Here is a 25774-nt window from a genome sequence, read left to right on the forward strand (position 1 = left end):
TGATAGACCTGTTCCATCTTTTTGAGGCTGTGACAAATATTTAACCCAAGTTTTGAACCGCTTTGAAGTTTTATCACAGATTGTCAGCTTGATCTGGAAGAAAGCCCGAAGTGATGCACATTTTAGACGTTTACAACTTTGGTGGAACCCACGAGAACAGGTTGGTGCTGACAAATCTAAACTCTTCTAGTAAAAACATGATCAGCGCAAACCTTTGATTCGAACCCACAATCACAGGTTTCTGGCAAGTCTAAGGCCCTATACTCTTCACAAAAAGTTGCTGCGTCTGAGACTGCTGGGTCACCCGTGCCCCCTAAAATGTCCATGAAGACATGTTGTTACCATATCAGAATGTTATAAATCATGTTATATAGACTACTGAGTCTTGATACATTGTTATAAATGATTGTTACAACTTAAATTGATATGCCATTGGAAGACTTGTTCTTACAAATTCATGAAATAAAGCCAAAATGTTTTGTCACCATTTTTTTCTTCAATTTTAGGAGTTTTAGGAGGTACAAGAACTAAAGCCCTATCTCTCTACCAAGACTCAAGACAATCCTTACTAAGAGCATCTCTTAGCATCCTATTGTCTTAACATCTTAATATCGATCTATATCTATTTACCATTTTTCAACCGTATTCAACCTAATAAAAGCCTCAACCCTTTCATCGCTTCCATGAAACATTGACATTGATATCATTTACATTTATCATTGATGCCATGTAAGTCTGGCAAACCCTCTTTCCTGTTAAAAATATTTACATTTATGGAAGGGACACTACTCCATAACAATGGCGTATTCAAACCAAAATTTCTAAAAGCCTTAAAATTTTCACTTGGAATGGTACCATCTGGGCTGTCCTGTTCAGTGAATCTCCTCCAAATGTTGATGTCAGAAAAATATCAGGTTACACTATCAAATGTGTAGCCTGGAGCTGCAATAAATAAATAAATAATTCATGACGCATAAATAAATACACAAGCATAATAATAGTCATACATTGTCATCTTCAAGTGTAATTCGGCTGTAGCTAGCAGAGATTCTAACTGTACCCAGGTCTTGTAAACAAATCAAACAAATCATTGGTCCTGTAAACATGTCCGACAAATGAAGAATTCAGCAGACTTTATCGTGAATCTGGTTATCTCGAAATAATGTCGAAATATTGAATAACCAGAGTTCATTATAGAGGTGTAACATTCTGTGGATTACATTTCATCTTTAAACTGTTGTTTTTGGAGGCCATCATAACTACTAGCATCAATAGTTCTTCAGCAACACATTCATAATTACTATTGATGAATACATGTACCCATATTGGACTCTGACAGTTGCAAAGAGGAGCAAACTGTTTGTTATGTCAACACCTTAAAACAACTTTAGCTGCACAGCTATACAAATTCTTTCAAAATCAGCAAATTTGTAATTACTAATACAAAAAAGACATTAATTGAAATAATATCACCTTTAAATCTGTTTCTGGCAACCCTTCGTTTCAAATGTATTTGATATGACTTGAGCTGGTCAGTGGGAAGAAATTGATCATATTCCATGAAATATGAACAGACTCACATCGATAATTACTGCTCCCACGTGTTACAAGTAACTGTACCCATAACACATGAGTCAGGAGATAGGTACCTCTCTGATAAGGTACATCATCCTTGTCAAAGCTGCTAAAATGGGGATCAGGAGTAAGTGAGTGAGTTTGGTTTTATGCCACTTTCAGCAATATTTCAGCAATATTCCAGCAGAGGACACAAGAAAAGGTTTTCATTGGGATCAGGAGATTGGTGCCACTATGGATAGGTACACCATCCTTGTCACAATAGCTACTCAAATGGGGATCTTGTGGCTACAATGGCTGCTGAAGGTGGACAATCCTTTCTCAGCTGTGGTTGGCTGGTGTAGTGTGTCACCAAACCCTTATGTGGATCAGTTCTCACACTATAGACCCCTGGTTTGCCTGCTCCAGACTAAAACCTCCTGGCAGGACACTGTCATATTCCGAAACATGTCTAAATATGGTGTAGTGTAGCCACATTGTTACTGATGTTTCAATTAGACTACAAGCAGATCACAACTGTTCATATACTTATAACCAGTAATGCTATTTTTTAAAAGGACAAATTAGAAATTTGAAACTCTATTCATCGATATTAGAAGTAGATTCCAATTGTTCCTATATTTATTACCAGCAATGTTATTTCTGAAACAGACAATCAGTAATTTGACACTCCATGTCTATTTTGGTACTTGTTTGATGATGACCCCCATTGCCTTTGCCTCCTCCGAGGTCGGGAGCACCACATTCATACTAAGACTGTTGCCACGGGAACAGACATAGGTGTCCGACCTCTCCACTTGTATGACCTTCTCTTCTTCATCACAGATGACGAGCGTTGCCTGGATCCTTGCCTCGCCGTTGATGAGGGCCGACTCATGAGCGTAGATCTGTATCGTCCATCCCTCATTGTTTGTGTTTGTCTTTCTGTACGTGATCTTCCACTCTCCGTCTCTGTTGTCCGAAGGCACAGGACCAACGGAGGTACGGACATCCACCTGAATTCCAAACCTGAGTGTGTTCTGCATTCGGACTGTATCCACAGTCAGATCGGTGTAATCCCGAGGCAAGAAATATGGCTTCACAAAAGAGATTTCAAGTTGACTTTGCGCTGGACAGAGAGACCGGTAGCGGTAGGCTTGACTGATGAGGTCCTGAAGTTGGGACTTACACTGCTGATCATCAAGGTCAAGGTCAGCATCAGTTTCGATCTTATACAGCTGGTCAACCAGCATCTGTGGGAAGCGGATCAGAGGAAGGAGTTCCTTGGCGTAGTCCGAAAAGTTGGGCACATGGTTCTCATGAAGCAGCCAGTTCCTCACAGCTTTGTAGAGATGGAACTCGCTTGATACGACTAGATCCGAGTTGTGTAAAATGTCCGACACAAACTCAATGTCCATGTTGTACCACTCCGGCAGCATGAGCAGCGTCTCCATGTTCCAGGCTATCGTCTTGGAACACTGGTCAATCAGCTCTTCCATGTTGAGAGCCTTGGCCCATGAGTACCAGTTCAATGCATTCCGGACCTTGGGTGAGCGTGTGTTGTCCACCATGTAGCGTGTGCACAACTGTTTCAAGGACAACACACTGTATTTGTCAGCCAGACAGAGGATTCCCACGGCAGAGTCCACACTGATGTTCACTTCCGCTGTGTACAGGAAGCGGAGGAATCGGTCAAAGTGTTGCTGGCATTCCGGGCTTTCGTTCAGCTCCACTTCAGGTTTAACAGGCTGGGTCCATCGGCTCTCGTACAACATGGCCCGGAATACCTCACTGGACTTGGCCAGCACAAACTTGTGTGCATAGTAGGTGTCTTTTCCTATTTTGAGCTGGACGTCACTGAGCGCCTCCTGGTTGTAGAACTGTGACACCCCCTTGATGAAGTCCCCCTCGTCCCGCAACACGTAGTTGTCATGCTGCTGCAGCATCCCCGGGGAGGACTCACTCTCCATCTTCTGAAACAGAACATGGTCATGTAAATAAAATAAAAACTTTTATGCATTTGATTGTCTAACCAAGCAGTTGGGGGTGGGGGATCGGGTTTCCATTAACCAAACAAAACTAAGACCACGACCACTAACTAATTCCAGAGTGGCTGATAACAGAATGGGTAGGGCTTGTTTTGCATTATTGCACTGGACGATGTCACTGATTTCGTACTGTTTGTTGTTAATGATTAAATAATAGTTTATTTATAAAAATTGACATATGTTTTTACATCAAAAAGGGTGTGCGCACATTGCATAAATCCACTTCGCAGATCTACACAGTATGCATACTGGTTTATACATTGAAACCAATGCAAACAAAATAAATGAAGTCAATTCTTAATTAATTCTCTGCATGTTAGGCTAAAAAAATAATAGTCTTGGTTCTCAGGAACTGCCCACATCATCATAAAGTTCATTGCACATTTTGTTTTTGTTTCTTTTTTTTCAAAAAGAAATTGTGCATCGTGTCCAAGTATTAGGATTTTTATATTTTGTTTAAAATGGAAATAAAAACAAAACATGCATCAGACTTTATGATGATGTGGGTGGTGCCTGAGAACCCAATCTCATTAAAATCAGATCTTAGTTCTCGCTGCCGCTAAACAAAGATCTGAGGACATCCCATTACGGGTCACGTCAGACCGACCTTTCACAAACTCTGACCGACCAATGGAATTCCTGACAAGAAGTCGACATTAGCCAATCAGAAGGCAGCTTTCTCGTGCTTTACAGCACTAATTTCAAATTGGCGACTACACTTCGAAACATATTTTGACAAATTCTCGCTTAAAAATTTGAAACCTGAACAAAAGAACGTTTTAGAATGGCTAATATATGGTCTAGATTGTATAGATTCAGTCGTTGAGCCCGTAACTATCGTTTTAACGTTTTCGAGGCTGCATGATTAACAAGAGTGCTCTGAGAGCACAACATCCCCCACATGATTTTTTTTAACGAGTTTATATTTTCTTTGTATTTTTCATGAAGCTTCATAAAACAGGGGCAGTAACTCTGTCAAAATTTGTTGAAATGATACGGGACTGCGATATGCGTATCATCAACATGTCGACTTGTGTGTAGAGTGTCAGGGATATTCTCTGGAAACTGTAGGAGGAGTTGATTTCACAAGCTTAGTACCCTCTGTGGGACGGACAGACGGACGGACTGCGCCACCACATAATCCCCCTTCGGCCATTCTGGCCCGGCGGGGGATAAAAATCACATTCCGACTGTCACTTTCATGATCTGGTAAGCGACGCTCTGATTGGTCAGATGAAAGGTCGTTCTGACTTGAACCCTAATGGGATGTCCTCAGATCTTTGTTTAGCGGTAGTGAGAACTAAGATCTGATTTTAATGAGATTGCCTGAGAACCAAGACTATTATTTTTTTATCCTTCGGAACATTTCATTTCCATTTGAATCAGACCACCTCCCAGTGGTATGTTTTATCAAGTGTAAGACTTAAACTCCTGACTACTGAATCTCTCTGAGAGTATACTCTTCCTGGCTTAGTGGAAAGTTCATGAAGAAATACTGAACTTATTACTTGAATGAAACTTGATGAAAGAGTTGAGTGAGTGAATGTTGACCGATAAATATCCAGACCAGGCAGATCAGGAAGTAAGGGGATGGTACCGAGGCCTGGGGATTGGGGATAACATGGTTCGCCTTTTAAAAACATTTTCTTATCCCCAATCCCTAATCCCCTGGCCTTGGAACCATCAGGTTGTGTTTTTCCATTATGACCACGAAGATTAATCAATTTTGAAATCATATTTCAAATTCTGTTATGTATCTCTAATGAATCGACTTGAAATGGGTAGAATATTACAGTTTTCATGTTCCAGCTGTCACACTGGTTAGAGAAAAATCAATTATAGATCTGCTTTGGAAATGTAGCTTTGGCTGAGGAGCAAAGGCACACACACACACACGCACACACACACATGCACACACACACACCTGCACTCACACACAGAGGCACACACGCACACACACACAGGCACACACACACATTATTAACATATTGAAATATACTACTCAAGATCTTATCAAAGAGAAATAAATCTTACCAAGCATTTCAGATCCTTAAAACTTACAGAACTAGTATACAGTTCCATGATCCAGAATGATAAAATGGATCTGTGTGTTTAAATGTCCATGCCCAATGTGTGGAACTGCCAACTTAAGGCATCCAATGTGTGGAGCTGCCGATCTAATGGTACCTTTTGTCACAACCTAAACCTCTCCCTATACCTCCGGCAGTCAGCTGGACAAATTGTACATGACTTTATCAAAGACTCCTGTCACAATCATTGTGGGTGTCCATTACAAGCCATATATCATCCGACAGGCTGCCTGCCAGAACGTCAGCTGATCGTCAGTTGATATGGTGTTGGTTACATTCAATGAGCACTTACAGATTCCTCTTCTCAACAGAAACCCATAAAACCTTTTGTCATCGCGACTCCTGGGCAATTGTGTGTGTTCAACCAAATTTATGTCAAGGGTACTTGTTGCTTATAACAGTGTATACTTAACATATGTTATTAGGTCAGACCAAAATAATTTATTGTTGGACAAGCCCATCTAATATTTTGCTAACGTAAACACAAACGGTATTTTATTGAATTATTTTCTTCTTATTCATTTTGGGGTTGGTGGGGAGTATTTATTACATAACCTTAATTCATCCATGAGTGAGGATGGTTTTACGCTGCTCTTAGCAATATTCCAGCTATTTCACAGCGGGGGACACCAGAAATGGGCTTCACACATTGTACATGTGGGGACACGAACCCGGGCCTTTAGCGTAATGAGTAAATACTTTAACCACTAGGCTGACCCACCACCCCAAATCAACCCTGAAATCATGTAATATGTTCCTTTATATCATATGACCATATTCTGTGAAACAAGAAATAATATCATGTGTATATAAGAAATAATGTGGGTCTTGCCTCAAGATTTCCTTCAGCTGGTAAACAAGACTCCAATTATGCAAAAATAAAGACAGAAATCATTTCTTCAAGAAAATTGAGTTTCCTGCGATACGATGCAGAGGGATCGATTTGGCTGATCATCTAAATGTGAGCTTTGTGCTCCACATATCTGATTCCTGTGACAAGGAAACACACAGAAGCCACAACTATTGACCCTGCTTCAAACAATGAGAGTGTCTAAGTCTAATAAACTACAACTTAAAGGATTAGGGGTTATCAGTCCTGAGAGAATTAATGTTGTAAGTTCCAAGCAATATTCATTGATATTGAGCAACTTTAAACATTAATTCACAAAGGAAGTTAATCCATAATCCTGGGTGCAAGTAGGTTAATATTTTGATCACCCGTAGTCATTTTACTGAGAGAATGTTGAAATATATGTCCGTGTTAGAAATTAGCACTAGTCCTGTAGTCTTTGCCAAACTGCCCAATAGTTAAGGTATCACAAGGACTAGTAGAAATTTGCTACCGATATTTTATGGGTTTTGCTATATGTTATCATCATAAAGACTAGTGGAATAAAACAGTTAGTTTCTACCGCTGTATGTGTTTCAGTCTCAAGATGAAACATCGGATCAGTTACTCTATTGTTTGAACAATGGCATGGGAAATTGTTTGTGATGTCATGAACAATAGATATGCATTTACATGCAACAGTGCATTCACATGACGACATGTTGCTATGGGCTTCTTTGTAACAATGTAAACAATTGGAACAAATTAGCCAATCAGCATGAAGCAAAAGTTATAATATACATATTGAGAATTATTAAATATCACCTATATCCATGTCCTATGGGTTATATTCACCCTTTACCAGAGGCACACCCACTATACACATATTCACTAAAGGACCTTGAACAATGGCATCAGTACATGTATATGCGTGAATGAACAGAGTTCATGTGCAGTGAAAAATGATGTCATCCACAAGCATAGCTCTGTGGAGAAGACCCTTGTGTACAAAGGAAGATATGCACAGGTGACAAGCAACAGTCTCAGTAATTGAAAGTGCAAACAACGGCTGACATCATCGTTGTAGCAGACTAGGGCTGAGACGAGTCCAAATTGACTACCCGGGTACCCGACCCCTATTACCCGACCCTACCCGGGTACCTGCTGTAGGTCATAAGTTGGACACAAAATATTCAATTGGGAATTGTTTTACCAGAGCCCTGGCAAAAAGTGTTTAGATTAAGTTTAAAACGATCTGATTGTACATACACTGAAGTTGAGTGAAACTTTGTCTTAACTCAAACATTTTAAAGTCAGAAGGAATGTGTGCATAGTCAAAAAGAAATGCGAACATTAGCGACTAGTATTAGTGTAACCATGGAATTTTATTGTGATTGTCATTTAACCGTATATCAGATGAGAAACCATGGGTCTGGGTAGTCCTGTGGGTACCCGGGTCCTACTCAGGACCCACCCGACCTGAGTACCCGAGTTACCCGTCCAAGCCCTATAGAAGACCATGGAAAGAAAGTCAGTGTTTGGGTTCTCTCGTACATCACCGATGACCTCTTGACATAAGTTACTTGAAGCTGTACTAGAGACTTTCTTGTTGTGAAACTAAACAGTCATTAAGGACTTAACTGATTCATAAGTTGTTGAGGTTTTGTTTAGTTTGGAGAAACATACATTAAACAGATTATTTCTGAATACTTACTCCGTCTCACAAATCACTAGCTTACATATTTAATTTTACCCTGTGCTTGGCATTAAGGGGATAAAACAAGTACAGGTTGGCTTGGAGTCAGTATACTTTGTCTGGGTTGAGTATCAATGTTTAACGGTGGTGTGTTATCTCAGTGGGGTAACATTACGAAATCTGTATACCGTATTCGACGTAATAAGCTCCCCACTCTAATAAGCGCCCACGGCGATATTTGCTGATATATTGGCTTGTGAACAATCCCAATTAGCACCCTTCCGATTGATCAATGTACACAAGACTTATTTATTCGTGTATAATACGCACTCGTGTGTTATATGCAACCTTAATTACGGGCAATTAAATTCTAGAAAAATATATCTTTTGTGTATAATACGTGTATAAGACTTTTCTTTTGTATCATTTCTGGCTGTCAGCATAAACCACGAAATTTATGATCTTTCAACCCTTTCACCAAAATTTTATTCTAATAAGAGCCCCCTATTTCTAATTTTGAAGGTGCCCTGTCGAATACGGTAAGTTGGATTTGTAACCATCCACACACACATGCGTACCTGTTGCTATGTAAGTAAAATAATCTTGATTGCCATTTCACCTCACCTCACCTCATCTGTTCAATACAGAATATATTCATGAGATAAATTATATCCATATGACTGTGTGAAACAGAAACTGTATGTAACGTTTTTGAATGAATAAATGCACCCATCATATATGTTTTAAGCTCCCCTATAGACAGTAAGATTTTAGCACAATCTCCCCCCTTATCAACATGGGGGCACGGGTGGCCAAGTCGTCTAAGGCGCTGCGATTCACTGTGCAGAGTTGCATCCCTTGGGCATGTTGGGCACGCCAGAAAGCTATGATTGTGAGTTTGAATACTGGTTCACCCCGATTATGTTCCAAGGTTTGTCAGCACCATACATGTGCTCGTGGGTTTCACCAAAGTGGTAAATGTCTAAGACCTGCATCACTTCGGGCTTTCCTCCCACATTAAACTGACACGCCGTGATATAACTGGAATACTGTAAAAACGGCATTAAACCCAAACTCACTCGCACAATGTATCTCTTTACTTCAGGTGACATCAGGTGAAAAATCATAGTCAAATTATTAATGTACCTTAATTTTGAGATAAATGACCAATAGACACAAATATTTCCTGTTACAAATCTTTTGGGGGAAAATGACTAAAAGGTGACAATTGAATCTGTAAAATTAGTCATTAAACTGGCCTTACAATATATATCTGGACAGTAGTGTCTTTACAAATGTCCCCTTTGCTGTGTACCTTCTAGATGAGAGGATTCATGCCCAGATACATTAACAGTGTGTTTATTGGTAGTACTACCACCACCCTGAGACTGTTACATTTCACAGGTAATTCAACATAACAGTCCCACAGATAACATTACAGTAAAACCTGGGTTATTGTCACCATACTGTACTAAATGAAATCAAAAGAATAAACAAGTTTATGAAATAATTAATAAGGAGGACAAAGTAATTTCCTTCGTTTCAAACAAGACCATCCAGAAAGCAGGGTTTCTGACAAAAGGGTCCAGACTGTCATGGACCAGAGTGACAGGGTCCAGACTATCAGGATCCAGACTGCAAGGGTCCATAAGTCACAGGGTCCACAGTCACAGGGTCCAGACTATCAGGGACCAGAGTGATAGGGTCCAGACTATCAGGGTCCACAGTGACAGGATCCAGACTACCAGGGTCCACAGTCACAGGGTCTAGACTACAAGGGTCCACAGTCACAGGGTCTAGACTACAAGGGTCCACAGACACAGGGACCAGATTATCAGGGTCCAGAGTGACAGGGTCCAGATTATCAGGTTTCAGACTGCAAGGGTCCATAGTCACAGGGTCCACAGTCACAGGGACCAGACTATCAGGGTCCAGACTGCAGGGGTCCATAGTCACAGTCCACAGTCACAGGGACCAGACTATCAGGGTCCAGACTGCAAGGCTCCATAGTCACAGTCCACAGTCACAGGGACCAGACTATCAGGGTCCAGACTGCAAGGATCCATAGTCACAGTCCACAGTCACAGGGACCAGACTATCAGGGTCCAGAGTCATATGGTCCAGACTGCAAGGTTCCATAGCCACAGAGTCCACAGTCACAGGGACCAGACTATCAGGGTCCATAGTCACAGGGACCAGACTATCAGGGTCCATAGTCACAGGGACCAGACTTTCAGGGTCCACACTACCAAGGACCTGACTAACGAGGTTTCACTGTAAACCCTAAGGGTATACATCTTCTACATGCCACTACCGAGGCATTAGTTGAATACACCTGTCGTGGTAATTACAGGTAGACTAATGGCCGTTACCTGGGTCAGCTTGAAGGTCATCACTTCAAGTATCATTAAATACCTGGCCAGATAACACACAGCAGCCTGCAATAACCACCAGTACACTGAATCATGTCTGCAAGTATTACCTCCAGGCAGCTGAACATGTCAACAGGGTTGAAGGAAGTATTTTTAAATATGGGGAAGTGTTTGTATTAATAGTTTCTATTGAAAATGTGAAACAGATTCTTGGCGGAAATTAAATAACAAAATGAATTACTGCAGTGAATCTACTTGATCAAGTGAGCGCAGAAAGAGAGTTCCGAGTTTTGATGACACTGTTTCTTGTATGAAGCCAGTGTCACATTCCTTTGTTTTTGATGACCCAGTGGCTGAAATGTTTGAATCTTTTCATATACATAACAAAGTCAGCCCGGGAAAAACTAACAGCCCCAAAGTCATCTGCTTTTTTTTCTAAAATACATTTTTCACAGTAATAATCATGACAGAAAGCGTATATTTTAAAATCAAACATTATATTGAGGAGACAAAATAACATGTCAGGCTTCCTTTTTTAAACAAATGTTTCAACAGGTGTATATCAATCTGTACTAGACCTTCAACTCAGCCTGGGATTATTGTTAGACACAGACACATGCAGACACACGCAGACACACACACACATCAATTGCTTAGTCCCTCAGTCTAAGAACTATTAAAGAACGTATATGAAGACTAGAGTCTGACAAATATATATAATCTTACTAGTTCACTGGTAAACTTCATGATGGTGCCGATGCCACTGCCGAACCTTGGAAAGAAGAACGCCAATGCAAGGTAACCAACAACTTTACTCTGTGTTGCAGTTCACGATCTGCATATTGCTATGCATGTTCTCCTTTCTTTTTTCCAATAATGGTCTCTCATGGTATCTGACAACATCAGAACAATACGAGGAGGTGTAGCTATGAGTCACACCCTAGACTGAATCACGTTCTCTTCTCATTATATGAATGACAATATTTGACCATTATATTAACACACAAAAAATATGAAAAGAAAGAAGTAAAAAATCAAAAATTATTTTGATACCATTGAAACAAATAGACTAGTTTAAGCACCTACCGGTACTATTTATTTGTCACTTTTGTAAACTTTTGTAGACAAGCCTTGAAGCAAGTCTAAGCTTTACCTGTCACATGCAGAACACTGAAATGTAGAATGACATTTGATGTCACTGTATTGCCCATTCATACACCAAAGAACCAATCTTTAACTGGCTACTCTGTCTTTTAGTTGCTACATAAACAACTCATACACGTGTCAACTAGTCAATCTGGTTAAGCATTCAACACTGACATACAAAGGTGATCCTCCATACAAAGCCTGTTATGAGTACCTGGGTGGCTCAATGCTACAACACATCAACACATGCTAGAGTAATGAACTCTCGAGACTCATGGCTCACTGCACTGGTCCCACCCTAGAAGTCAGTAGTAGCTAGCTTCACACAACTCAGGCCAACTTTAAAACATCTTTATATGAAGGAGATGCAAAAAAAAGTACCACAACACTGTAGCTCACCTTTCTATAGTCTATAGTTTAAAATGGCAACTAAGACTGACACTTAAAAAACATGTTGTGTCAACATTTTCAAAGTTTCTGCATAAATACTGAAGACTGGGGGGCTGGGATTTCTTCATCTACAAAACCAGACATTTTTTTTAAACTATAACCATAAGCCTGTAATTTTTTTAAAGAAAAACACCTTGCAACAATGTAATTTCTGTGGCAGACATTTTTTTTAAACAAATTTCTGGAACAATTTGTTTTTGTGTGATATAACTACTGTTACATTTAGTGCCAAAATGGCTGAGATTTGACCATTAATAGACCTTTTTCAATATGGCAGCTGAGTCAAACTATAGGTTCAGTAGATTTAGGGGTCACCCATTGGTGGGAACAAGCATTGTGAAGTTTCAGCTCCATTGGTCCAGCGGTTTCTGAGCTGATGATGTTTACAGTGAAAGGATATGCATTCTAAGACAATTTAGAAGCATGTCAAAGTGAAAAAAGTCAAATAAAGGTTCATATCTAAAATATCTATGAAGAATAACGTCGTTGTTCTTGTTGTTTGTTGTTTAACACTGCACTCAGCAATATTTCGAGCCTGGATCGAACAATCCAGTGATTGACATCATGAGCATTGATCCACGCAGTTTGGATCGATGACATGCATCAACCAAGTCAGCAAGCCTGACCAACTGATCATGTTAGTCGCCTCTTACGACTAGCATAGTCGCCTCTTACGGCAAGCATGTGTTGCTAAAGACCTATTCTACCCTGAATCTTCACAGGTCTAAGAAAAACGTAACATATATGGGACCAATCATGAGATAAAGGAGCTTATGGGTGAAAAATCACATTTTGACTTTTTTTTAATTTTGAAACTACAGTATCTTAGGATCACAGAAATTCAATTAATGAGCTACAATTCATATTTGCTACAGAGATGCATGGCATCAAACATTTGGACTGACTTTCTGCAAAGTCCCATTTTCAGACTTATAACTGTTTATTTAACCATTGCAGTTTTTAGATAATGTCTAATTAAATATAAGTATATTTTGATGCTGAAATGTTTTGCAATAATGTTTTATTACATAACCAACAAACAAGAGAAAAATAAGATATTTTCTTACAGTCTGCACACATGGCGATTTTTACGGAAGTAAGTTGACATCAAACATCTTTAGGACATCACAGGACACTTGTATCCTAGAACCCATAAGGGACCTTTTCTCATGGTGAGTCACATAATTTGATATATACCGGTAGTATGGTCAAAGTGCAAAGGTCAAATCGAGATGAAAAACAGTACTAAATCTATTTGAAGAGAAATGGCCATGTAATATTTTTTTCAATATGCCTGCCATATTCAGTTGGTTGGTTGGTTTGTTGTTTAACGCCACACTCAGCAATATTCCACCTACATGACGGCGATCTGTAAATAATCGAGTCTGGACCGGACAATCCAGAGATTAATTATGCCCCTGATCTTCATGGGTCACCATATTCAGATTTGAATCTCTTGCACAAAATGGATGCCATCATTGGTGAAACATGTGAAGTTTCAGCTTCACTGACTCCGGACCCGTGAAGATTTCGGGGTAGAATAGGTCTTCAGCAACCCATGCTTGCCGTAAACGGTGACTGTGCTTGTCGTAAAAGGTGACTAACGGGATCGGGTGGTCAGGCTCACTGACTTAGTTGAAGCATGTCATTGATCCCAATTGAGTGGATCGATGCGCATGATATTAATCACTGGATTGTCTGGTCCAGACTCGATTATTTACAGACCGCCGTCATAAAGCTGGAATATTGCTGAGTGCGGCTTAAACAACAAACAAACAAATAACTGACTCTGATCAGAAGATGCTGACGACACATCAAATTCACGATGGACGATGGAAACACTGGCCACTTGAATTTCGGTCAGATGAGCAAATATTGTAGGCCATGCTATTCTGCATACCACATGCTTGCTGCATACAAATCTTCATAAACTTACCATAGCTAGGATAACTCATACAAAGTCGCAACTTCATCACGTTCATGGGCCTTGTATTTAGAGGAGATGTCCAAAATATGATCATTAACACCAGACAGTCTGATGATGGATAGGTGAGGTCAAAATTGGAAATTGTTTGTTTTGCACATTTATTTTTTAAACAAATCCAGCCACAGCAAAAAAATAACTAGATCAACATTATATTTTTTTTGCCCAATTGTGACAGATTAGAGAAGTACAAGCACAACACTTTTTAAATAATAATTGATCAATTTGTTTTTTAACAAAGAAAACTTTGTGGTCCTGTGAACAACGCAAGTTAAGGAATGGTCTCAGAGAATATTTGGATGGGTGATCGTGTTCGGCAACTTGACTACTGAGAGTTTCTAGGGCTTCGGTCCTGCCCCACGCTGAAGCACATGTACATGTGGCTGTTAACTTTTGAGCACCTCACAGGCAGCCTGGGTTGTATACTCCTCAGGGAGGTGAGAATGAAAATCAAGTGATCCAAAGACCGGGTAATACCGTATATGGCCGCGTATAAGCCGAATTTTGAGGACCAGAAAAAAGATTCTGTAGAAAGGGGTCGGCTTATCCACGGGATACACTTTCATGATAGTATTTTTCAGATCGTGATCTGTCAGAAAAATCGCCCGAATGACGGTCGGATAGATCACAACTTCCCAAAAGTTTGGAAGTTGCCACGACTAGAGCTATTATTGTTATAAATTATCAATAAAGTTATTATTATACACCAATGTTGTCATTATTAAAAAAATGTTATGCATGTTACTACTTCCGATAATAAGTTTTCAATTGAATGTTCAAAGTTTATCGCTCTTCGTAAACTCCACAATCTTTACATGTAACAATATAGTTTCAAGCACTATAAGTATTCAATATATAAGTGGACTTATTATCATTATTATTGTAATTTATTTCATCATCATCATCATCATCATCATCATCATCATCATCATCATCATCAGTATTATACATGTCTTCTGTGTCTTCTACCAATATGTCCATCTACCAATGTCCTACCTATCTATCCATCTACCTGTGTCCCACTACCTGTCAATCCATCTACCATCAGCCCGACATCCATCTGTCTCTATGACATGTCCTACCTCTGATATAACACAGACACGATGTGAATACCTGCAGTCACCGTCCCCCTGTTCCGCTGTCACTGTAAGTTCCACTGTACAAATCTCACCTGTAAGACCACTGCCGTCCCCCGATCAGCTGATAGTGAGTCAGAGAGCAGCACGTCTTCCGTCTCATCTCCCTCAGTTTCTGTTGGTCTAGGGGGCTGGGCTTCAGCCATCTTGGCAGTGTTTAATTACTGATTCAGTCAGAACGTGACGAGCAGACGACCCACTGGGCTAGTTCGGCCACTACCCGTGGAGAGCACACGATGTTAGTCAGCCAAAGATGCTAATCTACGGCTATCACAGAGCTGCATCGATCATCCATGACGGCCTAACCGGGTCACGTCACGGTGGTTTGGTTACAGTAACAATACAGTAGAACCAGGTGTCTATACCTGCTTCATAGTATTACCATTAATCGATCCGAGTCACTGGTGGCCTTAATTGTCTGATTCGGGGCTTTACAAACACTTCATTCCACCAACATTGGAAAGGAGACTGTCTATCATATGTTTGTTGCCTAAACTTGCCTTACTGAGAAACTGAGGCACAATGTCCAAAGGTTTCTACTACAACTGATTTCAATTTTTTAAGTTTTAGAAATTAATACGAAATTACCTCAAATGACTTGAAATAATATCGAACAATTAAATTAAAAAAACTTACTCAATACATTTATTGTGTTCTTGTTCTTTTGGAAAATATAATAAAAAGAACTTGTAATGAAAGTTCAGACAAATGCCAACAAAATGTTTCAAAGCGACTTTTTCAAAGAAACATTGCCTATTTAATTATTTGACATTTGCTTCATATTTGAGGAATCTGGTCTTTAAAAAAACATGTAGGACAAAAGATATACATGTATAAGCAAAGACTACAACTCGTAACTTCAAATTCAATTACAGCTGATTAATCTTTTATTAAGAGGCTACACTTATAAAAATTACAATAATGTCAATTAATAACAGGTTAAAAAGAATGTTTTTGCTTTAATGAATCTTTCTAATCATAAAAGGGGCGGTCGGGTAGCCTAGTGGTTAAAGCGTTCGTTCGTCATGCCGAAGATCTGGGTTCGATTCCCAACATGGGTATAATGTGTGAAGCCCATTTCTGGTGTCCCCCGCCGTGATGTTGCTGGAATATTGCTAAAAGCGACATAAAACAATACTCACTCACCCTAATCATGAATGGCCTTGACACAAAAGCGTCTACCACATCATCAATCATCACCTACTTCTAGGCACTCAAAGTGACTGTGAGTTTCACGGACGATGTATCATCACAACATCACACAAACTTAACAACATCTGTCAATCTAAACAAGGAGGAATTTCTCGGTCAGCTACGTTTACATAGCGAGGTGTAATAGCTGTAATAGCTGACCCACTGACCCTCGATGCTGTTGTCATGGTTACCAGGTGTTGTCACGACAAGTTAGTACTCGAATCAATATGTATGTGTTGTTTGCTTAAGTTTCATCGCGAGGAGGTGTTTGATGTGACTGGACCTGTCTGGATTAATCATGTATAATGTGTTATTGGTCCATCAATCTTGGCCTTAACAGCGAGCTGAACAATCGTGGTCATTGTGCGGAACCTACAGTTACCCATGGGCCATAACATATTGGCAATGCAATTTTCTCATATTATGTACATAAACTTTATATACATATTTTGAACAGACCAATGGTTTTTATTTCGTAGATGAGCCTTACCTAAATACTGCAAAAGTAAGTAAGCCAAAAAACACAGCACTACTTTGGATAAATAAAAAGTGGTAATAAATGTGTTTATTTCCACCTAATCATTTCATAAACGACCATCATCCAACTCTTTTCAATAACATTTTCTTATTTTATAACATATATAAATATAAATTCATTTTTTATATTTTTTTATAAACCTGACACCTAAAATCTTTACATACATTCTCATAAGGAAATGTACAAAATGTCGTTTAACAGAGATTTACTGACTTTTGCAAAAGTATTTTTTGCCAGTATGACAGAACTCAAACATTGTTTGTAATTTTGTATTTCTAAAAGATTTACGTCCCTTACAGTTTTTATTTTGCTACCTGCCTCACAGCATATTTGGCAAGAAAATACATAAACATACAAAAATGAATTCATCTGGCTCTGTAAAATGTTTGGCCATATTTCATAAACATTTCAGTAATTCAATTAATCACAACCAAATGCGATCTTATTCTCACATCATACTTCAATGATTTTCTGCTACCAAGAAAAATAAAAAACTATAAAATAATAAAATTCTGACAGTACAGTAAGTACCTGATCAAGTGTAACAGATACATTAACATAGAAACACTTTTTCTTTTCTATGACATAGATATTTTCTCCTTCAAAGATTTGTCAACCTGATTTTCCAGTCTGCTGCCCTGTCGTCAAGGTATGCAAGAATGTACCTCAACCAAAAACAAACAAGCAGTAACCTGGTTAAACTGGATTCAACTGCCCACTGAAAGATTCAACTGAATCATGGCCAACTCGATACACATTCAGTATAGATAATTCATGTGGGAACACCCAATTCTTATCACAGACGACTTAGTCTATGATTATCATATCCTTTGACACTGAATATAAAACATTATGAATATGTATTTGGGAACTGGACTGTTTCTGTTCATCACAATGGTTGCCAAATGATATTCCGTCCTTCTCTGACCCACTAAGAATATGTTTATGTGTCAGTTGGTGCAGGCATAATGGGAAGACGAGTGCTAATTTTAACACTAGCTCATCGTCTGTGCGGGTCAACAATTGAAAGTGGGCCATCACAACGAGAAAATTGTGTGACTTACATCAGCAAGGAACTGGGTTACCTCTAACAATGAAAACTAGGAACAATACAAGGGTGATTCGTGTTATATACTCACTGCCAAAAGAAACGCCAACCATAGAAACGTAGAGAAGTATGTACGTTAAGAAGAGATGTTTCAATGTGTACCAATTTATGACAAACTAACAATCAGCCAAGTGTTACCACACAGTGACTTTATTCTTATCGCGAAATGCTGCACGTGATTTCCAAACTTAACACACTAATCCTGCATGAGACAAATGGTGCATCTCGAGTCATGGATCTATGACGTCCTATGTTATGCATTCATGAGCGTCAGTTGACACACTATACCAGTATGTTCATTTGTGCATCAAACCAATCTAATATCTCTTGAATACGAGTACTTCTTCATATATTAACCAACATATATATTTTTTTGTCGTTTTGACGTATTGATGTTATTAATCATTACTCTAATAAGTATTCCCACATACCAAATTACTTGTCGAAAACTTGGTTCAGTTTTGAATTATTAATATGAACATATATCATTATTAATACAAGTTGTCAATGTCATATCATATCTAACTCATCACCTGTGTTTATTCAATCAATAATTGTGGACGATGTGACCACAATTTGAATAATATCAGTGAACAATTTGCCGTAATAACTCAACATTGCATGAGTCTGTTCAATCGATAATGGTTCTGATAACTTATTTGGCTCCTGACTGAACATGCAATGAAGTGAGTGTATATGAATAATACATCATAATTAGAGTGAAAACATTGTGACAGTATCTAAACATCAAATGAGTTTGTTCAATCAATAGTTTATTGTAAAATGAAACACGAATGAGAAAAGTAAAAATAATTGTTTACCTTATGGAATCAACTCTGCAAATAACACTGATTCAGGCCAACATCCTTATATTAGACTATATGAAAACACTCTTGTCTCATCACCAAGCAACCCTATTTATATCAAAATAATTGCATTTCCCGATTTTTATTAATATTTTCCCTTCCGAAGCTACACTTTTTCATGTAATCCATCTTGACGACCAGCCATGTTTGAGTTTGAAACCATGGATGAGTGTCATTGCTTTTACATTGTATAATAATTAATTTAGGTTAAGGTATTTGGGAAATCAAAACAAAACCAAAATCAAAATTTAACCTTCCCATTTTCCTTCTTAAAGATTTATTAGAAACTCAAATATTGAATACATAGCCTACAAGCAACAAATTCTAGACAATGTTCCAATAACAGCTTTCAGCCTCTGATTTGGTAAAGTAGGACGGTAATCACATCAGTTACATTTTTTCCCAGCTGGAACTAATCGTATATGATATATGTGCTTACAGATTAACCTGATTTACATAACTATTTGGATTACACCTGGGTACCGCATAGTAACTGGGGAGAAAGCAGCTGTATCAATATGAGTTTGATCCCACTACACTTCAATGGTTATACTTACCGTATTCGACGTAATAAGCGCTCAGGGCGCTCTCAAAATTAGAAATAGGGGGCTCTTATTAGAATATTATTTTGGTGGAAAAAAAACAGAGTTGAAAGATACATTTTGTGGTTTATGCTGACAGCCTGAAATGTTTATATACGAGAGATACATTTTTCCAGAATTTAATTGCCCATAATTAAGGGTGCATATAACACACGAGTGCGTATTATGCGCGAATAAATAAGTCTTGTGTACATTGATCAATCGGAAAGGTGCTAATTGGGATTGTTCACTTGCCAATATATAAGCAAATATCGCCGTGGGCGCTTATTAGAGCGGAGCGCTTCTTACGTCGAATACGGTATTCATAACCTACCATGCAGGTATAGAATACTGGATACTCTGTAAATCATCTTCCATTCATAGTTGGCAAATATCAGTGGTATGGCACCTTCAGTGTACATATTTGTTGTCATAATACATTGGCATGAAAACTGTATGTCAGTAGAGGGTTCCCAATAGTTCCTATGTTAATTCAGTCAAGGAAAATTAATGTTACACTTTGTCCAAGTACTTTCAGATGTTATGGTTTAAAATGCTTGAATGTTATATTACATTATAAAAGTATTATACTTATAAAAGTATATTACATTTTAGCATATTTGTATTTAGGGCTGGGACAGATGACACAGGTACTCGGGTCAGGTGGGTACTGAGTAGGACCCGGGTACCCACAGGACTACCTGGACCTGTGGTTAGTCACGTGATATATTGTCTAAAGACAAAAATATAACTCAGTGAATACACTACAGGTCACGAAAGTTCACATTTCTTTCGGACAACTCACACATTCCTTCTGAAACATAATTTTAAATAAAGATAAAGCTTCAGTCAACTTCAGTTATGCATGACCAGATCGTTTTATAGTGAACCTAAATACTTTTTTGCCAGGGCTCTGGTCAAACTATTCCCTATCAGACATTTTGTACCAATCTCTCAAGACCTACAGCGAGTACCCGGGTAGGGTCGGGTAATAGGGGATTGGGTACCCGGGTAGTGAATCTGGTCCCGTCCCATCCCTAATTGTATTTGTTTAACCAATATGTGATATTTACACTCTAGCAGTATCTGAAAAAGGTAACTTTCATCATATTTCTTTTACCATTTAATTTTGCAATATTCAAAATGACACTGTGCTGTGCACAATTTATCGAACTACCTGAAGAAGCTCTATATCTACAATCTTGTGTGTAAAGATGACTCTCCTGTAAATAAAACCAGACAATTCCAGACATTCCGCACACAAGTCCTGACACAATGCTCAATCTGGAGACATGACACTTGATATATATGCCACACACCTTGGAGGCCTAGAACACATCAAAGGCTCTCATTACCTGACTGACACTTATGGGGACATTAGAAATACTATTTAGGCCAGGCTAATGTTGTATCTCGTTTTACGGATTTTCTAGGTTTATATACCAAGTTGCTTGTGGCAAATTATAATCTTTTACCATTGCTGAATTACAAAGAAAAAAGTGATGGTTGAGTTTTGAGTGCAGGATCTTACTAACATGAATATTATAAGGGTAACGGTATTTTTCAGGGCATTATCATTTCCAGAAGCCCAAGGTCTTCCATTAACTGCCTGATGAAGGAGAGCAGTTGAAAAGACTGAGGGCTTCTGCAAATTAAAATGCCTTGAAAAAATAGCGTTACCTGTATAATATCTAAAACGGATAGAATTTGGTATCAGATAAATATAAACAACAATATCGGTTTTGAAACATTTACTGCAGTCAACACACAATGAATATCACTCATCCACTTTTACAAATATGGAAATGTCACAGAACAGACCAGATCAGACATCACTATTAAACATCAGTATGACGTCACCTAACAACGGGCGTGATAATGGCATGTTGTCATGCAATATGAGGGCATTATCAAGCTACAGTGGCCTGCTCATCTCTGATAACATGCGGGCGGTTTAATAATAATTCTATCCATTTTAGCTATAATTATACATATTAAAGTCTTTAAAAGAAATAAAATGATTTGAAACAAGCTTAACTTGAGCTAAAGTTTTCACAATATATTTTTGATACTTTTGACAAATTAAAGTTGGGTCATGTACAAAACAAGTTTGGTCTTGGCTGCCATAAAAGAAACTATTACATTTGCTGATGCATTGTCCAGTGACTTTAATTTCATGACTCAAACACTTGGAATGGATTTCTATAACTTTGTGAGGGTGATGTGGGACAGGGAGATTTGTAGAGGGACCAGGTGTTATAAGGGACATAGGATTGAAAATTCTTTACTTTCATATACACACATAACACATACATGGCAGTGGAATTCCCTCTGCACATATCATCATCATCATGCCAGACAGACTTGGTAAGTAAACAATTGACACAGTAAACAATGTATCTATCAACATCAAAGTTTATCACACAACACAGAGACATCACTTGAATGAATCAGCATGATGGTGACTTTCCACTGCAAACAAATTCTACAGGTCTCAAATTCCCGACTTGGAATGAACAGTATTTGTTCCAATATTTTACTCATGTAGTGACAACATGGCACGCAATAAAATAAATATATAATCAGCTATACAATCAGATTTCATAAAGAGTGACTGCCAACATGGCTAAATGAACAATGAGTCAAGACGAATTTCTTTTTAACTGAGCAGAGTCCTTGATGGAAAACTGTCAATTCTTAAAATGGAAATGCAAAATATAATGAAAACCTGAGATTCTTCATCATTGAAATATTTATTTATTTCGTTTATTTATTTGCCCTATTTTCTAATTTACCTCAGATAAAATTGTAAAAAATTGTAAACATACATATGTAAAGCATACAAACCCTTTTACGGAGCCTTATCTAGTGTCTTCAGAAAATCTTGCATACCAAGTACAAGAAAGTGCTCCAAAACCACAAACCTCATAGGGTATAGCAATTTCTACGGTCCATACTCCCTTCATCACTTAAGCGATATGCAATCAATATTATCCAATACAACACACTCAATAGTAAAGAAATAAATTTCACGCTCTATTGTATTCCAACCTTATACGCAAGACCTTTATCATTACCTGTAGGGACGAATCAATGCTCTTTCAACCAGCATCAATATATTAGCTTGATCACACTAGAGCAATTGGTGATGGGTGAATGGCTGGATGAACTAGATTCAATTCGTGATAGGCTTCATGTGCAAACATCATTAAAAAGGTGTTTCTCACTGTGAAAGATACTGCAATGAATATGAATATTTGTACAAGACATTTCTATGCTTGATATTCATATAATCAATTGCTGAGTGAGCAACTGTGTATGGATTTACAGTGGTGTTTGCCTTATTCCAGCCATATCATGACAGGGGACTTTATGGCTACACACTGTACCCACATGGGAAATACACCCTGGTCTTTGAATATGAAGCAAGTTAGGGCTGGGACAAGTCCAAATTTACTACCCGGGTACCCGCTCCCCTATTACCCGACCCTACCCGGGTACCCACTGTAGGTCTCAGGAGATGTCTCAAAATGTCCGATTGGGAACTTTTTTTAGCATAGCCCTGGCAAAACGTATTTAGATACATGTATTAAACAATCTGGTCATGCATACACTGAAGTTAACTTAAGTTATATCTTTATTCATCCATATGACAAATCAGAAGGATTGGGTGCATAGTCAGAAAGAGAAACCAACATTAATGACTTGTAGTGTAACCATGGAGTTCCAGATAATTTTAGTCATTAGACAATATATCACATGACTAAACACGGGTCCGGGTAATCCTGTGGGTACCTGTGTCCTACTCAGTACCCACCCGACCCGGGTACCCGAGTTACACATTCCAGCCCTAAAGCAAGTGTTTGGTCTCTAGTCTACCCCATTACCTCAGATTCTGAGGGGAAAAATCAGATATCTTTGTTTTTCAAAGATAAAGGCTGAGTTAAACTTGTCCTGTCAGGTATATATAATCTTAGGTTTCTGGACCTCAAACACATATACAGTCTGGACCTCCTCAGTCTGGAAACTTCACTTTCTGGACAAATTCTAGACAACTGATCAATTTGACATGTTTTGATGGTTCTGAAAACTTTTTTCCCTGGATTTTAAGGAAAGAGTATTGTCTAGATTGCCGAGGTTGTAATAGGATGTGTTTCATCCGGATTGCCAAGTTTGTATTAGGACGTGTACGTCTGGATCAACAAGGATGTTTGGATATGTAGTGTCTGGGTTAACAAGTTTGTATTAGGATGTATCGTTCAGATTAATAAGGTTGCATTAGGATGTGTACTGTATGGATTAACAAGGTTATATTAGGATGTTTAGTGTCAGGATTAACAAGGCTGTATTTGGATGTATTGTCCAGATTAACAAGGTTGCATTAGGATGTGTAGTATCTGGATTGACAAGGTTGTGTACTGTCTGGATTAACAAGGTTATATTAGGATGTGTAGTGTCCATCTTTATTTTTGTAATCAGCATGTGAATTTATGTAATTACATTTCCTCTTTGTTTCCTCTTCATTCCATGTATTCTGCTAACAGATTCACTTAGGCAATTGGCAAAACAACATAATAATAAATTATTTCAGTAATTTTACAAAAAAATTCCCGTAAGATTGACAAACAGTTATTGAGAAGTTTCAAAGGGTTTAAAAACATCACAACAGACTAATTATCCTGGGACTAGAAGCCCAAATATAAACAAAATATACATTGACCTTTATTTTCTTTTAATCCTTTCATTTTTGCTGACTGGGTGATGAAATAGAGCATAATAATGTTTGGAATTTGTTATCATAATATAATAAATGAAAAAAATAATTGTAAAATCACTCAAATATTTTGTCATTTTGTAAATTGTCTAAGTGAAAATTTCAGTCATGTTACACATTGACTGTAACATATATGGTTCCACTAACCGTTCAAAAGGGCACTATGTAAAACATAGTCTGAAATCTTATATAGGTTAATTAGAATTCCATATTCAACATATTAAACACCCTGCTTCAATAAACACCCCTTGCCAAATTTCAGGCCAATCTTTAAATAATCCCTATTAAGACCAAAATAGGCAGCCCTATATTTTCTTGTGTATACTGCAGAAGTCAGTAGCTTAGAAGGGGTATGTAATAACAATGTAACTATCATCTACACTTCAGCTAACTTGGTTCACTACCGCTCAATCTCTGAAAACAAATTTAATGTGTGTTGTATATGGTTTAAACAAGCCCCCTCCCCTCACCCTTTGTCACCTTTCTAAGTGAGTGAGTGAGTATGATTTTACGCCGCTTTTAGTTATATTCCAGCAATATCACGGCAGGGGACACCAGAAATGGGCTTCACACATTATATCCATGTCAGGAATCGAACCCGGGTCTTCGGCGTGACGAGCGAACGCTTTAACCACTAGGCTACCCAACTGCCCCCAACTTTCAAAGAGTCCAGGGCACTTATTACAGTGAATATGCCACATAGATTTCAATGTCCACATAATGACTTCTTATAATGTTCAAATATCAAGAAATATAGATACACATCTGCAACTTGTTTCAATCCCATATCGTATGAAATTATTAATATATATACATTACATTTACAATGCTTCATATGTCTGTGGCACCTGTCATTTGACAGTATATTTGAGTTTGGGATGATGTCATAATTATTTCAGGCAAAGACATTACATTTCAGGATGTTTGAATTTCAATATCAAAACCAAAACCCACTTTTGTTCGTTTATCTAATTAAAAATATGTGATGGTTCAGTGACATTGTTTATGAACCTTTGGATTATTGTTTGATTGATCTAGTTAGGCCCTCCTTGAATTCCAAACCTAGTCATAATATGTGCATATGTTGCGAAGTCGTTGTCACATGGCTGTACTACTGAACTCAATGCACTGTGGATACCGTATTACCAGCTGATAACTGTTACATATGAATGGAAAAAAATCAATCTAAAACATTATCTAAATAAGAACAATTTCATATGATAAATGTTCATTAACTTACATTCGAGATGAATGAACTGACAACTTCAGATTTTCTTTGTTAGAATTTCCCCTCTCAGTGACATCATCTTCTCTTCATGTGCGCAAAAAACACGCTGTAGTATGATAACAACAAAAGCACTAACCACCTGTCAAAAAGTCACGTGGTGTGTTTGTTTACTTCCGATTG

At 38.2% G+C, this 25774-nt stretch overlaps 1 protein-coding gene across 4 annotated transcripts; it reads right to left on the reverse strand.

Moving 5' to 3' along the window:
- Window positions 1–629: 629 nt before the first annotated feature.
- On the reverse strand, window positions 630–25740 carry LOC124144511 (BTB/POZ domain-containing protein 17-like). Of its 4 annotated transcripts, XM_046513956.2 has the most exons (3): window positions 25607–25740; window positions 11316–11482; window positions 630–3527 (listed from the first exon to the last, which is right to left on the reverse strand). In XM_046513956.2, exons 2-3 carry the CDS (start codon window positions 11334–11336, stop codon window positions 2253–2255), a joined length of 1296 nt encoding a protein of 431 aa, XP_046369912.1. In that variant the 5' UTR covers window positions 11337–11482; window positions 25607–25740; the 3' UTR covers window positions 630–2252. The 4 variants fall into 4 exon arrangements, with proteins under 4 accessions (XP_046369912.1, XP_046369913.1, XP_046369911.2 ...); XM_046513957.2 differs by lacking the exon at window positions 11316–11482; XM_046513955.2 differs by lacking the exons at window positions 11316–11482; window positions 25607–25740 and adding an exon at window positions 15341–15830.
- Between the last annotated feature and the right edge of the window lie 34 nt (window positions 25741–25774).

Source organism: Haliotis rufescens, unplaced genomic scaffold (genome assembly GCF_023055435.1).
Source record: "Haliotis rufescens isolate VD_foot unplaced genomic scaffold, xgHalRufe1.0.p SCAF_7, whole genome shotgun sequence".
NCBI classification, from domain to species: Eukaryota; Metazoa; Mollusca; class Gastropoda; order Lepetellida; family Haliotidae; genus Haliotis; species Haliotis rufescens.

Excerpts from the sequence above, each read along its gene's own strand:
- LOC124144511 (XM_046513955.2), bottom strand. The coding sequence starts at position 15,451 with ATGGCTGAAGCCCAGCCCCCTAGACCAACAGAAACTGAGGGAGATGAG. Across the intron at positions 3,528-15,340 it reads GGACGGCAGTGGTCTTACAG|AAGATGGAGAGTGAGTCCTC; the intron begins GTGAGATTTGTA and ends GTTCTGTTTCAG.